This window comes from Malaya genurostris, chromosome 2 (assembly GCF_030247185.1).
Source record: "Malaya genurostris strain Urasoe2022 chromosome 2, Malgen_1.1, whole genome shotgun sequence".
In the NCBI taxonomy this organism is placed as follows: domain Eukaryota; kingdom Metazoa; phylum Arthropoda; class Insecta; order Diptera; family Culicidae; genus Malaya; species Malaya genurostris.
In genome coordinates, this window is record NC_080571.1 from 193170405 (window position 1) to 193185473 (window position 15069).

The window sequence follows — 15069 nt, forward strand, 5'->3', positions numbered from 1 at the left end:
TTTCGACATTACAGAGTATTGAGTGATTAAAATCTCAATTTGCCATTTAATACCGAAGAATACCCATGCAAAAAACACATGTGGAATGATAATAAAAGGTATCATCTCACTGCGAGGTGGATTAATCACGTTTTTAATATTCAAGCAGCATTGCAACTATCGTTGCGTTGATATCTTCCAAATATCGTTGGCTCTAAATTCCTGCCACTTTTGTCAGTTTTTTGCCTTTCTTTATAAGAAGGTAATACTCGGTGAACTCGGTTTTCGAACGGAGACCCATAGTGTTATATACCACTCGACGGAAAATCGGAGAATATCTGTGTGTATGTGCGTGCACCTTTCAACGATTGTTTTATCGCTCAATTACCAAAAACTTAGGCTCATTTGAAAGCTAATACCAAACCGTTGATCAAGTTCGAAGATCAAATGGCTGCCATTTCCAGTTCGAAAATCAAATGGCTGCCATTTCCAGTTCTTCAGATATAATAGTATAAGTAACGTAACCGACAAAGCTCTCAATTTTCTCGGAGGTAGTTGAATCGATTTCAGCAAGCTTAGACTCGTTTCAAAGCTACTGTTGGGTCATTGATCAAGTTCAAAGATCGAATAACTGACACTTCCGGTTCCGGAGATGTTATGGTATAAGTAACGGAAACCAAAAAAATGCACATTTTTCATACCGCTCGATTTTTTCGGAGACGGTTAAGACGATTTTTGCCACCTTAGGGTCGTTTGAAAGCAACTATGAGACCATTGATCAAATTCGAAGATCAAATAGCTGTTACTTCCTATTCAGAAGATATGATGGTAGCAGTGACGTTAACGACAAAACGCACTTTTTTACCACTCAATGGCTGAACCGATTTCCGCTACCTTTGACTCGTTTGAAAGCTTCTATCAAACTATTGTTCAAAATCGAAGAACAAATAGTTGTCACTTCCAGAGATATAATATTATAAGTGTTTGTTTTTTACTGCTCGGTTCTCTAAGAAATGGCTAAGGCAATTTCAACAACCCTAGAACTCTTAGCTCTGAGCCAATGATCATGTTTGAAAATCAAATGGCTCTTACTTCCGGTTCCGAAGATATAATGGTATAAGTGACGTATCCGACTAACCACTCATTTTTCATGGGCTAAATTTCCTCAATGATGACTCAATGATTTTCGATAAACTTAGGCTTATTTGAAAATCAAGTTATCAAACTAGGATGGATCTTGGCGAATACTTCCGGTTCAGGAGATATAATAGTACATGCGACGTAACCGACAATTCCCAGTGTTTTCTCGAAATGCCCAAAATCGATATTGAAATTCTCGAAAAGGTCCAAATCGATATTGAAAGACCTGTTTCAATTCACTTATATTTACAAAAATATCACTAGAAGATTCTGTCAACATTTTTTTTTAACTTCGAAAAAATTAGAAATTTTCTTTGGGTGTAAACTAACATAACCTCTTCAGTTTGTGAACAGTTACATCAAATTTAAAAGAATTTTTCATAATTTTGCATCGTCGCAAATCGTTATCGACGGCTTGAAATTTTAAGCACGTTTTACCCTATTATTCCGGAATCGGAAAACGGATGAATTTCAACCGCAACCTATGAAACTATAGGACCTTTCTTTTGAGACTAAGTTATAATCGTTATACGAAATTGAACAAAGCAAGTTGTGTGCTTAGTTCGCAAAGGCGGTGGTGTTTTCTTCTTCCGTACCAGTACGTACCAATACGTACCAGGTTTGTATCATCGTTTTGTTTGACGGATTTAAAGTTTTGATACTCATCGTTCTAAAATTTCGATACCGGAAGTCGGATCTAGATGAAATTGCACAGTATATTATAAAACAATGAGAGCTTTAATTTATATAAAGATTTGTGTGAATCGGTTCAACCGTTGTTGAGTTTCTCTTTCTGAAGTGAGTTTATATATCAACCGACTAATAAGACTATATGAATTTACCAGAAAATTTTAAGAAAATTTGCACCTCGCTCCACCATCACATGTAAAAAAATACTCATTAAATTGTACATTTTTTACTTATCGTCCTGTAATACCTAAAGTCGGATCTTGATCAAATTTTCAAGGAATATTTAAAAAATTTAAGGACTTTTTGTTTGCATCTTAGTTTATGGAAATCGGTTTAGAAGTTTCCGAATGATTTTCACATATTAATTTGAAATTCCGGAACCAGAAGTCATATAAAGATGAAATTCAATAGCAGCCTACTAGATAATATTTAATTTGAATCTGAGTATGTTAAAATAGGTTCAGCCATTTCTGAGAAAATTGAGTGACCTTATGTGTCACATTCACACAGACGTTTTGTGATCTCGACGAACTTAGTCGAATGGTATATGAGTCGTCATGAAGGTGATTACATAGCCTTCCTATATGAAAAAAAGGTCAAAAAGACGGATAATTTTTGTTCACATTTCTCTCGACGTAATTATAGTAAAGTATATTGCTGTTTAATCTAATTTAAAAACTTTTGGAAATATGACAAACTGTTCCTTAGTTATCGTGCACGTCAGTTTGAATCACCAGTTGGAAGCAATGACTTGATATTTTTACTTCAACATAACACTGTAATATTTGTAATAAAAAGTAGGGTTATCGTGCCAATAGACATCTCATTAGTAAAGTCGCTGTATTATTTTGCCGATTACACGGCAATGCTGTTGATATAGCGACACGAAAACTTAAAGCGAGTGCATCTATTTTCATCTTACCCTTGAAGTAATTTTATCGAACCAAGATGCAGAGCTCACTCTATTTAATGGCTTTCGTATAGTGAAGTTGAGATGAATGGAGGTACCCTTACCCTACATAAAATTTCAAGACTAGACACTTCATTGGTTTTTGTTTTGCCTTTTGAAGATTATGGAATCACTGTGAAAACCGAAGGTTTGGAGGACCGAGTGTCCCTTACACCCTTCGACTCTTAGTCATGGACTATCTCCCTGAGCTATAGAGCATTTTGACGTCTCTGTGTAAGATGCAGTGTGTAAGAATATATACAAAAAATTGTGTGAACCACAGTTGAGTTTGCTAAGGGTTCACTCATAACCTTATTTTTGCCGGATTCCGTATATTCCTCAGCTCAGCGAATCGCGAAACATTTCAAATAAGCTGCGAGACGAACAGCAAAACATCTCCTGAGTTGATGCTTCATGATTAATTTTATTCTTTGTTCGCAACATTTCGCGGAAAATCTCCACATCAACTGACGCCCAGCAACTACTTCACTTTAATTAGACCATTGAGAGTTCATCTCGATGACCAGATACACAAAAGTTATACGATTCTTCGATAAAAATCACTTTTACGCCCTAGCTGAAATTAGTACATGTTAAAATATTGTCTCAAATTCGAGGGGAAAACTAAGCAAGACAAATTTTGAGAGTTGCGCTGAGCTGAAGTTGTTTACCCGAAGTTCGACTTCATGATTGGTCGCATGAATAATAAATCATAATAAACAAAATGGGATGAGTATGCCATTTTCATTGAGAACATTCAGATTCAAAACTATCAGAAAAAAACACGCTAATCACGACTCTAGGCTGCGTTACAATTTTTTACTATTGACTGTTGAATTCCTCTTAAGACGTAACTCATAGAAATGTAATTCATCACATGACAGTCAGACTCTAATTTCTCGTAAATTTATTTATTTTTTGAAACAGGAACATAACATTTGATTTATCTGTTCGTGAGAATACATCCTAATACATGCGTGTTGAATCAATGTTTGCCATTTTCGACATTTGAATATGTCGAGCTCAGAAGACAAAAATTTACACGATTTGTGTTTAACTATATTTAACTAACTATATATTTCGGTCAATCTTAGTGCACTTATTGAAAATATTTGCTTGTATCAGGTCACAAACTTAAAGTGAGAACAATTTTCTATACACACTCGGTCTTGCCCCAATAACCTTCCGGATATCCTTGGAACATATGTTATTCAACTCTCCGACTGAGTTTTTGTCAATTTTAAACGGTATGGAACTATGAAGAACTTCGTTATATCAATTATAATTCTCAATTCAATCGACTCAATAACGCATCAGGTTCAAGACTTATTTTACTAGGATTTTTATCGTTATGACATGGTCAGTCAAGCGGAGTCTTGCGAGATTTGCTGTAGTGACCACTTTACATCAATGGAGACGCATGGTTGAAACATTCGATAGTTGCATGGGAACATAGGGCGAAACACAAAACCAGTCATTTAAAAAAATGTAGCTCAATAGCAATGATAGATACATTTCTAATTTTTATTTCATAGGGGTAGAAAAGAATGGCGTTTGTTTGTTTTGTACCGTGTTTGTATTCTACATAGAAAACTGTATTATACGTTATATACTTATAGAAAACCTCGTACATGTAGATAACTAACAAACTTCACAAACGCAGTGTCTGAAGCGCTGAGCGCTGAGCAACGTTTTTAGACAATGTTATTGAATACAGATCAACGTCAGAAAGTAACAAACTACCTTTTTGATAAACTGGAAACAACTGAACATGAATCATAACGTGAATGTACAAACAATGAAGGAAAGTTTCCATTTTTGAATCGGAAGAAAATAATTTCACAAAAAACGCTTTTCGCTTCCGAGCTTAACCATGATAAGCTAGCTACATTCGTTACGTTTTTTTTTTGAAGATTTCTTTACACAACTGGAACGGAATGACATCCGAATCCAATTGTCCCATGCAACAACAAAAGTTCGTATTTTACATTACGTTCATTTGAATCAATCGATGAAGATTTCGAAAACTTTGAAATTCAATTCGATGATTATAAGATTACTGACAATTAAAACCAACGTATTTTAAATAATTAAAACAAACTTTAAAATAATAAATTTCACTTTTTGTCACAAAAAAACGATATGATTCAAGAATAAATTTAAACGTAATGTATTTTAAAATTAAAATTGATTGGAACTCGTATTGATTCCTAATGTATTTCTTCAAAAACAGTATATCAGACTTTTTTTAAATCTATATATATATATATATATATATATATATATATATATATATATATATATATATATATATATATATATATATATATATATATATATATATATATATATATACATATATATATATATATATATATATATATATATATAAATATATATATATACATACCTGCTTCTGGCAGTTCCACAAATGGAGGCCAGAGCAGGTAAAACCGCGGTATGTTTTTATAGCCATCAACTAACAAGACCTATTTATTCAGCTTGCATTCGTGCTCCGTCGGAGATAGTCGAAAAAAATAAACCGCTTACCGGTCTTCTTTTCGGCCACCTGTACAAGTTGAAGTTTTACTTAACGAATGTACCTCGATGTCAAAGATCTGTAAGAGTTTCAATTGAATAAGATAAATAGTTTAATATACGTGCATTTCGTTAAAGAGAGCAAAGCAACTTAATTCGCTAACAAAAGCAACAACAATCTGCACTTTGTGAAGCAAGAGAACGTCAAATACAACATTTCAGTTCATATGGAAGACATCGCAATAGAAGCACGGGTACATTATTTTCCTATTGACAATGTCGGTGAATATATTTAGAAAACCTTTTCTTAATCCACCTAGTAGTGTGATAATGTCTTTCTCTTTCATCGAAACAGTTATTCACCTATTTTTAACGGTTTTTTAAAGATAATTTCTGACATTAATTAGGGCTCATTTTTGACACCAATTTATTCAGATTGATTCGGTTAGCATTGTTAAATATTCGGCAACATTTCTCAAACTAAGTGTATCAGCATTAAAACATTTGAAAGGATCATAGGTCACTATCTGAAATAATTAGGCGAACAGAAAAAAACTAATTTGGAGACGTGTTGACGTGTCAGCCATATAATCTTTGAAATCGATTTACAGCTAAATTCTAGTCTCGAACAAGCCTAACATTATTGATATCAGTTAATCCATATCCACTAAAATCGAGCGGTAACGAGTTTTGACGTTTACGTCACTTATACCATTATATCATCGGAACTGTGAGAACTGTGGTATAAGCGGCGTAACCAACAAAGAGCGTTGTATTCTTACCACTAAATTTTCTCAGAGATGGCTGAGCCGATTTCAACAAAACTAGGCCTATTTGAAAGCTACTATTGGGCTGTTGATCATGTTCGAAGATCAAGTGGCCAGAGCTTTCACCATCAACTAGCAACATTGTACGATAATGATTGGATAGCTTATGTCAACTAAGCTCTACAAATCACTATGTATTGTGTGCCTGAGAGACGGTTTGTCAATCCTAAAATTCTCTCGTTATTTCACTCGTCGGGACGCTCATTGATTTTATATCAACTTTATTAGTTCTTTTCGGCAAGCATTAACTGGAAGAAGTGAAAAGACGGAGGTATTCCAGATTGAATCAGTTACAAATTTAGAACGGAAAAGCTAGCCTAGGCAGGCTCATATAAGCATGATCAGAAGAAAGAATTGAATTCTATTTTACCTTCTACCTGAGAAGATCGAACACTTAATTCGAATCCCCAAGTACGGTCGTGTAACAAGTGTAGTTCGTCACTATACTGTGCTACTGACACAGTATAAATATTGAAAAATACTCATTTACTCGAATAAACTTAAAGTCCGATGACTTTTTGCAAAGAATATTGAACTTCATCGATTTATGTTTATGTTAGTACTCTGTTTTTTACTTCAACATGGAATAGGAGAATGAGAGAGATAACTAAAAGAGTCGCCTGTCTTTGACTAAGTATTTTTATACTTGGTCATAGAACTATCGAGTATCTCATTTGACAGTCATTTTTACAGTACAAATTGCAGTAGATGATGATTTTAGTCAGTATGTCAAGTTCATTCGACGTGACTGTCAAATTACAACTCTAATTGGCTGCCACTCCAGGCTTCAGATATTTAATGGTATAAGTGGCGTAAATGACTGACTGTACTTTTCTCATTGGCTTAAAATTCTCGTAGATAATCAACGAATTTTGATCAACTTAAGCTTATATAAAAGCTGCAATGTAGTCTCTGATTAAGTTTGGAGGAAAATTATTCCAGGCATTCCGGTTCGGGAGATGTAATCATGCATAGGGCTTAACCGACAAAACGTAGTAGTGTTTTTCAGTGCGCTAAAATTTTTCGACGATGCCTGAATCGAATTCGAAAGTCTTTGACACGTTTGAAAGCTGCTATATATAGGGCATTCCTCGCAAAATCAGCCCCCCAAATTTTTTTTTGATTTAACTATTTCTTTTCGGTAAAGAACTCGAAAATATTCGACACGTATTTTTTTATTTCAAGATGGTTGGAGGAATTTTCAAGATATGATTTTTGAAATTTCGCGTTTACAAAAAAGAAACTTTCTTCAACAACATATACTGTAAAATCTAACCAAGATATAAAAATTCGTCCAAGACATCAAATGTGCGCTTTTCCTTAGCTTTCAGATAAGCAATTCCATAAAACAACCTTTATAGTATATTTAATAAACAAAATTAAAAATTAATAAACAAGTAAAAAAATTCAAACGTGGGCATAATTTTTTTTTCTTTTTTTAATTGAAAAAAGAAGCCTTTTGGGTTTACTTTCATCTTGGCAAAGTTTCAGAGTGGAAAGGTTAATACTTCCGGATCAATGAATTTTTCAATTACGCACCGCAACTCGCTTAACTTGTCGACACATGTCGCGCCACTGATCGAATCCTAACTTTGTCAGTTTATTGTTAGCATCGTTTCAGTTAAGATCGCGGTGTAAAAATAAGTTCAAAAATCAAAAGCCTTCGTTGCGTCGGGTTTCTTCTTCCCTTCTTGAGACATTCGATGTTTTGTGTGCACCGTGTAAAATTGTTTGACCTTAATCATTATTTCAAGGGAAATTTCTTATTTCTGTTAAATATGAATATTCATGATTTTTAATATAAAGACATCAAAAGTTTGATAAAAAAACTAGTTTTTACTTTATGTTCTCGGAATCGAAATAAATATTTTTTCTCACGAGGTTCCCTACTTTCGTAACAAAATATCTTGATGTGTTGATGTGCATGCGCTGTCTTACGAATACTACAGATTCTTTGGCAAAACAGTTAAAATTCTCATTCTGTCGGATTTAGTTGCATCTTCTGCATAAAATTTTTGTTTCAATTCGGTAAGATAACCGAAAGAGAAATATGGTTTGTTCTAAAAAGGCTTTTTTTTTTTTTGATATTTTAAAATTTGAGAAATGCAATGTTAAAATGTAAGTAAATGTGAGAATTGCTTCTGTATAATCACTGAATATAGACACATTGTCATCAGTCTTAGAGGATTCAGAATCTGTGATCACTATTGCATCAGCAAAATTTTTCCTCACAGTTGAATAGTGAAAATTGCATCCTTTCGCAACTTTTCCAAAACTGTATGTCATCACTATTTTAACACTCACGCAAATCCTTTGCTCGCTTTCACAAATCCAATTCTACTCGCTTTCTGCCTACACGGTGCACACAAAATATCATTTGCTTGCAAAAAATCGAATTTCTCAGGAAAGGAAGAACAACCCCGACGCAACGAATGTTTTTAATTTGTGCTAACATGAGTCCCATTTAACTGGGTTACAGCAAGGTTTTCTAATTTTTGAATTCATTTTTACACCGGGATTTTAACTGTCAAAGTTAGGATTCGATTAGTGGCGCGACATGTGTCGACAAGTTAAATCCATATTCGAGCGAGTTGCGCTGCGGTACGCTTCGCGCGTGCGGGTCGTGATTGAAAAATTCACTGCTCCGAAAGTATTAATTTTTCCACTCTGAAACTTTGCCAAGATGAAGTTAAACCCTTAAGGCTTCTTTTTTCATCCAAAAAAGAAAAAAAATGCCCATGTTTGAATTTTTTTATTTGTTTATTATATTTAATTTTTTTCTTTAAATTAACTTTAAAGGTTGTTTTATGGAATTTCTTATTTGAATGCTTAGGAAAAGAAGCACATTTTATATCTTGGACGAATTGTTGTATCTTTAGTAGATTTTACAGTATAGGCTGTCGAGAAAAGGTACTTTTTTGTAAACGTGAAATTTAAAAAAACCATATCTCGAAAATTCCACGTACCATATTGAAATAAAAAAATACGTGTCGAATATTTTCGGGTTCTTTACCGAAAAAAAAATAGATGAAAAAAAATTTTTGGGGTGCTGATTTTGCGTAGAATGCCCCATATATACATGAGAGGAACGGCAGAATACGGCTAAGAGTATAATCTCATAATCTTATGTAATTATGAGACTATTTAAATGGTTAGAGAAAGGCATAATCACACCATTAGGTGAAATAAGAAAGGTTTTTAATTATAGCATTTATATTTTTGCATTGATATCCCCAAAGAAAAGAAATTGAAAATATACAGTTGTATACGCTGTTTTTTTCAACACAAAATCGCAAATATGTGGCAACTTTGCACGCTATACAAAATTGAACAAAGCACGCTGTGTGCTAGGTGGTGGCGTTTTCTTCTTCCGTACCAGCACGTACCGATGCGTACCGATATTGCATCATTTTGTATGACAGTTTGAAATTTTTGATACTCATTGCCCTGTAATTTCGGAACCGGAAATCGGATCTGGATGAAATTGCATAGTATCTTTTGAGACATTAAGAGCTTTAATTTGAATAATGATTTGTGAAAATTGGTTTAACCGTTGCTGAGAAATTGAAGTGAGCGCAGTTTTTGGAGCCTTTCTTCACTATTACCAATGCTTTCGGAATTGGAAACCGAGAAGTAGTAGTCCCAAAGTTGATTCATATTTCCACTAACTAATAAAATCTGCCAACTAGACGAGTTTACCAGTAAATTTAATAAAAATCGGCACCTTGTTTCGACATCACTTTTGACATCACATTTCTCATGAAATTGAAAAATTTTCACTTATCTCGCTGTAATCCGGAGCCAGAAATCGGATCAGGGACTTTTTAAAGAATTTTATAAATTATAAATTTTAAATCGGTTGAGAAATTTCCTAGAAAATTGAGTGCGCATTTTCTCATAGATCTGTGGGACCAAAGGCCTTTCGTTTGAATTTAAGTTTGTAAAAAGCGGTCACGTCATCTTTGAGAAGAAAGAGTGACAATTTAGTTCATTTTTTGTGCATATCACCCTGTAGTTCCGGACCCGGAAGACGGATAGGGATAAAATTCAATAGCGATTAATGGGATCTTAAGACCTTTCCTTTAAATCTGAATTTGTGAAAATCGGTTCAGTCTTCTCAGAGAAAATCAATTGACATTATTTGTCACATATACACTCACACCAAATCACACATTTAACTTTATATACATATTTAAAATAAAATCTAGTGTTATGCCTGGTTCGCCGCCTGAGTAAACGCGATTTGCAAAACGATTTTCTGATGCGACGCACCGTAACCGCATAGCATTTATCCAGCCATGACTGCTTTAATCAAATGAGACAAATTCGTTCACTTGTATTGCCGCTTCGAAATTCGCGATCATTCTGGCAACCTAAGAACGCAAGATTTTTTTCCCTAACCTAATATTACTCTCTGAACCAAATCATGATTATTATGCTTCACCACTAAAACGCATTCAGCGTAGGGAATAATAACAACCTGCAGTTAAAAAAATCGTACCAACCTTTAAATTTGTAATATACAAATCGTCAGATACGGAATGCTAATGAGCTGTCGACAGTAAATGTGTCAATTTATCTTTCGATATTAATCATTCCAGACAAAGCTATAAATATCAACAAATAGTGCAACTAACTGATCTTGTTTCAGGCACTCTGTCAAAGTGGAAACCCCTCGTTTTAGCGCAGAGTGTGAAGAGATATGCAAAGTGTTGAAGTCTCGGAGGTTATGATGGATGCCGCATTCAAAACTGCAATGCCCGGAAGCAAAGAAACATGTCCTCATATATAATGTTCAGTGTAGAGAAACTAACTTTGAATTATAGCCAACGAGTAAGTGCAATTCTAAAGTATATTGAAGGATCATGAACTATGGCCATATGCAAATATGAATTATATATTCAATAGAGAGTGTTTCAATGTTTAGCCATGAGTTCTGTAATGCTCAGTGTTTCAATTAGAAGTGTTGAATTCGTGACTCGTTATTATAATAGCACACGTATAAACAAAAAGTGAGTGGCCAATGAGATAGGTGTGAAAGAACTAATAACGCAATATTAATCACATCTCCTAGAAAATAGGATAATGATCAAGTCAGCGGTAATTTCAACTCGTTGACAATTTATCATATTAATCTTGTAATAAAGTGTTGGACAGGTCATGTTAATGGATAGCATATAAAGCGTCGGTGTCGTTTTTATGAGTTTATAATTGTTTACTAATTGAGTGTGAAAAGGGAAGCACTGACGAGAATTTGTCCGCGAAGAGATTACATAAATTTGCATAAGCTGACAGCCGCTATCTTCTCATTGCGTGTGAAACCAGATACTGATCGGGAAAAAGTGAAGTGGATATTAAAATCAATACCATTCATTTGTTCGTTTCGTCGGATGGCGGAGCGAACCTTAGCTCCGATATACTGCTCCTTTAGAAATATCAACGTAAACATAAACCGATGATGATTAATGAATGCCATAATAAACATTTACTAGTAATCAACGTCGTACGGTGTTCTGGATCTTACTTTAACGAGACAATGATTGTTCACGTTATAATGTAAAATGAGAAACCTTCCACTGATCATGTGCATCATATTCATGTTTCTCAGGGAAAGGTAAGTAATGCATGTATTTAACTATTTAACGTATAATTCATTTTTTTATTAAAAATTGTTTACTCAAGTGATTAATATTCTTTTCACTTCCTACACGGGATAAATTTAGCTGACTTTTGTTCTTAGATTCCATTTGAAAAAACTGATTAGCATTCGAAAAAACTGATATACTATTAACACGACTTTTTCAGGTGCTCGTTACTAGGCAAATGAAATTTGAAGAAATAAATCGTTTGTCAAGTGAAAAAAATACCACTAAATCTACCGTTGGTGAAAAAAAACTCCTAATAGCCCAGTAATCATTTCGATAATTGACTTGATTAAGGATTTTTGGTAGTGTTACTTTTGATGACCTGTCAAAAACTACCGAACAGTTCAGCAAGCTCAATAAAACTTACAAATAATATATACAGATTAGTAGTTCTAGTTTTCATAAAATGAATGCCCGAGCATCACGACTAACTTTCCAAAGCATTGATAGCTAATTTAGTCAGAATAATTTATAAATTACTGCATAGTATACACCCAGCATAATTTAATGTATGACTGGTGAAGATAACATATCTCTGAACAGATCATGTTACATGCATAATTCTTGCAAAAATTTGATTATATATGTTCTACCGTATTATTAAACATAAATATTTACATTTATTACTACCCGTATTATCTCTCCGACATTGTTTCCTTCTTGTAACGCTCGGATTGGTTGTACGACAGCGATGATACGCTCAAGCTGATGCTTCTGCGCTGCTGGATGGGTTTCATATGTGGGCTTATGTTTTGATTTATGGCAGACAGTAGGTATGAACGGTGAGCGAGCTTGTTTTTCAGCAGAAGAGTCATGTAGGCAACAAGCATAGTAGCGCCATCGACACAGCTCTTGTATCGTTGTATTAATCTCCTGCTGGTGGACGGAAAAGAAGTGTGATATTTTTTTTGTTTGTTGCTTACATGATTCATCTGACAACGGGTGTCTTAATGAATAAAACTACAACAGGTCAAGCAGTCTTTGGTAAAACACATTGAAAGACAATGTAAAATTTAAAATCACTGCAAATTGTTGTCGAAGTGGTTGGGGGCGTACAAACGATTGAGAAAATCAGGGCAGTCAACAGCACCCATGAGTAACTTCATAGTGAATGTCCTTCTCTTCTTCCGTACTAGCACATACCGATGCGTAGCGATTTTGTATGACAGCTTTAAAGTTTTGATACTCATTGCCTTATAATTTCGGAACCGGAAGACGGATCTGGATGAAATTTCACAGTATCTTTTTAAACAGTAAGAGCTTTAATTTGAATCATGATTTGTAGAAATCGGTTTAACCGTTGATGAAAAAATGAAGTGAGATTCATTTTTGGAGCTTTTCTTCACAATTACCGGTGCGTTTGGAAGCGGAAACCAGGCACTAGTAGTCCTAAAGTAGATTTATATACCCTCCAACTAACAAGGTCTGTCAACTAGATGAATTTACCAGTGAATTTTATACAAATGTGCACCTCGTTTCGCCATCGCATGTGAAAAAATCCTCATGAAATTGAAACTTTTTACTAATCCCACTGTAATACCGGAAACAGAAGTCGGACCTGGATCAACTTTAGGAAAACTTTTTGAAGAATTTCAAGACCTTTAATTTGCATCTTAGTTTGTAAAAATCGGTAAAGAAATTTCCGAGAAAATCGAATGCGCATTTTCTCATAGATTTGCACATATTGCCTTGTAATTCCGAAACCGTAAGTCGGATCGGGATAAAATTCAATAGCGATCTATGGGACCATAAGACCTTTGATTTGAATCTGAGTTTGTGAAAATCGGTCTTTATTTGTCACATACATCCATACAGACATTCTCTCTCTCTCTCTCTCTCTCTCTCTCTCTCTCTCTCTCTCTCTCTCTCTCTCTCTCTCTCTCTCTCTCTCTCTCTCTCTCTCTCTCTCTCTCTCTCTTCACACACACACACACACACACACACACACACACACAGTAGGTTTTTGCAGTGATTGTATAGCGTTTCTATATGAGGAAGGCAAAAAGAAGACAATGTTTTCAACAGTACTACATTTTTTACATAGTCCAAGATGCCAAATCGATCGAACCTTCCATTTCTGGAATATATATTATTGAAAATTTTCAAGGGATTTTTTCTTACTTCCTTCTCAAAAGTAAGACTACAGTTGACAGACGAACTAATTATGCCAAATAATTTTTTTGGTCATAAATAACGCTTACGCAAAATGAACCAAATCAAAAAATACAAAAATAAAATTTCAAAATAAATATTTCATTTGCGTGGAATTGTTCTGACATTTTCTTTGAAATAAGTAATGAATACATTTTCTTTGAAACGGTTAATGAATATCGAAAAATCCACCTGTCTTTAGACCCGTGCGCAGAAGTCATTTAAGGGGGGTTCAAGTTTTCATAAATTATGTCAGTTTATAAGTTGATACAAAAATATATGACTTCTTTTTGTTCAAATGAAGGCATTCTATTGTCTTAACGAATATTCAGTTACAATTTGTCAATAAGTTCACTCTGCGTTTACTTTTATGTAATCAGTACTCTATTGTAATAGTTTTGAGTCCAACTTTTAAGCTTTTCGGGATTGTCATTTTCTATACCGGTTTGAATTTGAAAAATTCATTCCAGAATCGGAAGTCAGAATTGGATAATAATAATTAATTTTGTCTTTGGTTTCTTGGTTTTTTTTAGAAAACGAAAACGTTTCTGGCTTTTTTTAGAAAACGATTGAGCTTTGAGAAACGATACGATACTGGAACCGGAATTCGAAAATCGGTGTAGCCGAAGTCAGATAAATTCACCTGAATAGCTGTTTAATTTACATTTGTTTCAAAATATTTGAAAATCAGTGCAGACATCTTTGAGAAATCGTAGTACGAATTAAATTGTTGGGTGCCTTCCGAATCGAAAACTGAATAAAACTAGAAATGAAGTAAGTTTACTTGGTTATCGACTATCCAAATCTGCAAACCCGATAAACTTGATTAATTTATGTGAAATAGACATTTTTATATTAATCACCATGTATCTCCGAAACCGGAAGTTGAATCTGACTGAAAAACAAGATATTTTATAGAATCTTAAAACTTTTCATTTGAATCTTAGATGATTTTTAGATTTCATTTGAATCTTAGATCGGTTCAGCCATCTAGGAGAAAAATGAGTTACACAATCTTAATTTCGTTTCACATATCATCCTGTAGTTCCGGAAACAGAAGTCGAATCCAAACATAATTCAGGTACCTTGTTTAGGAGTATACGACTTTTCGTATGAATCTGAGTTTGTAGAAAACGGTACAGTCATCTCC

General features: G+C 34.2%; 1 protein-coding gene across 3 annotated transcripts in view; it reads left to right on the top strand.

Moving 5' to 3' along the window:
• The window catches only part of LOC131432977 (protein Wnt-2), a 74609-nt gene that overhangs the window by 13944 nt on the left and 45596 nt on the right, over positions 1 to 15069 (top strand). For 2 of the 3 annotated variants that reach the window (XM_058599665.1, XM_058599666.1), the window contains exon 2: positions 10775 to 11737. In XM_058599665.1, coding sequence (XP_058455648.1) covers positions 11685 to 11737 — 53 coding nt within the window. In that variant the 5' untranslated portion in view covers positions 10775 to 11684. Of the gene's footprint in view, positions 1 to 9678; positions 11738 to 15069 lie in introns of those variants that run through there. The other variant, XM_058599664.1, reaches the window with a different exon arrangement.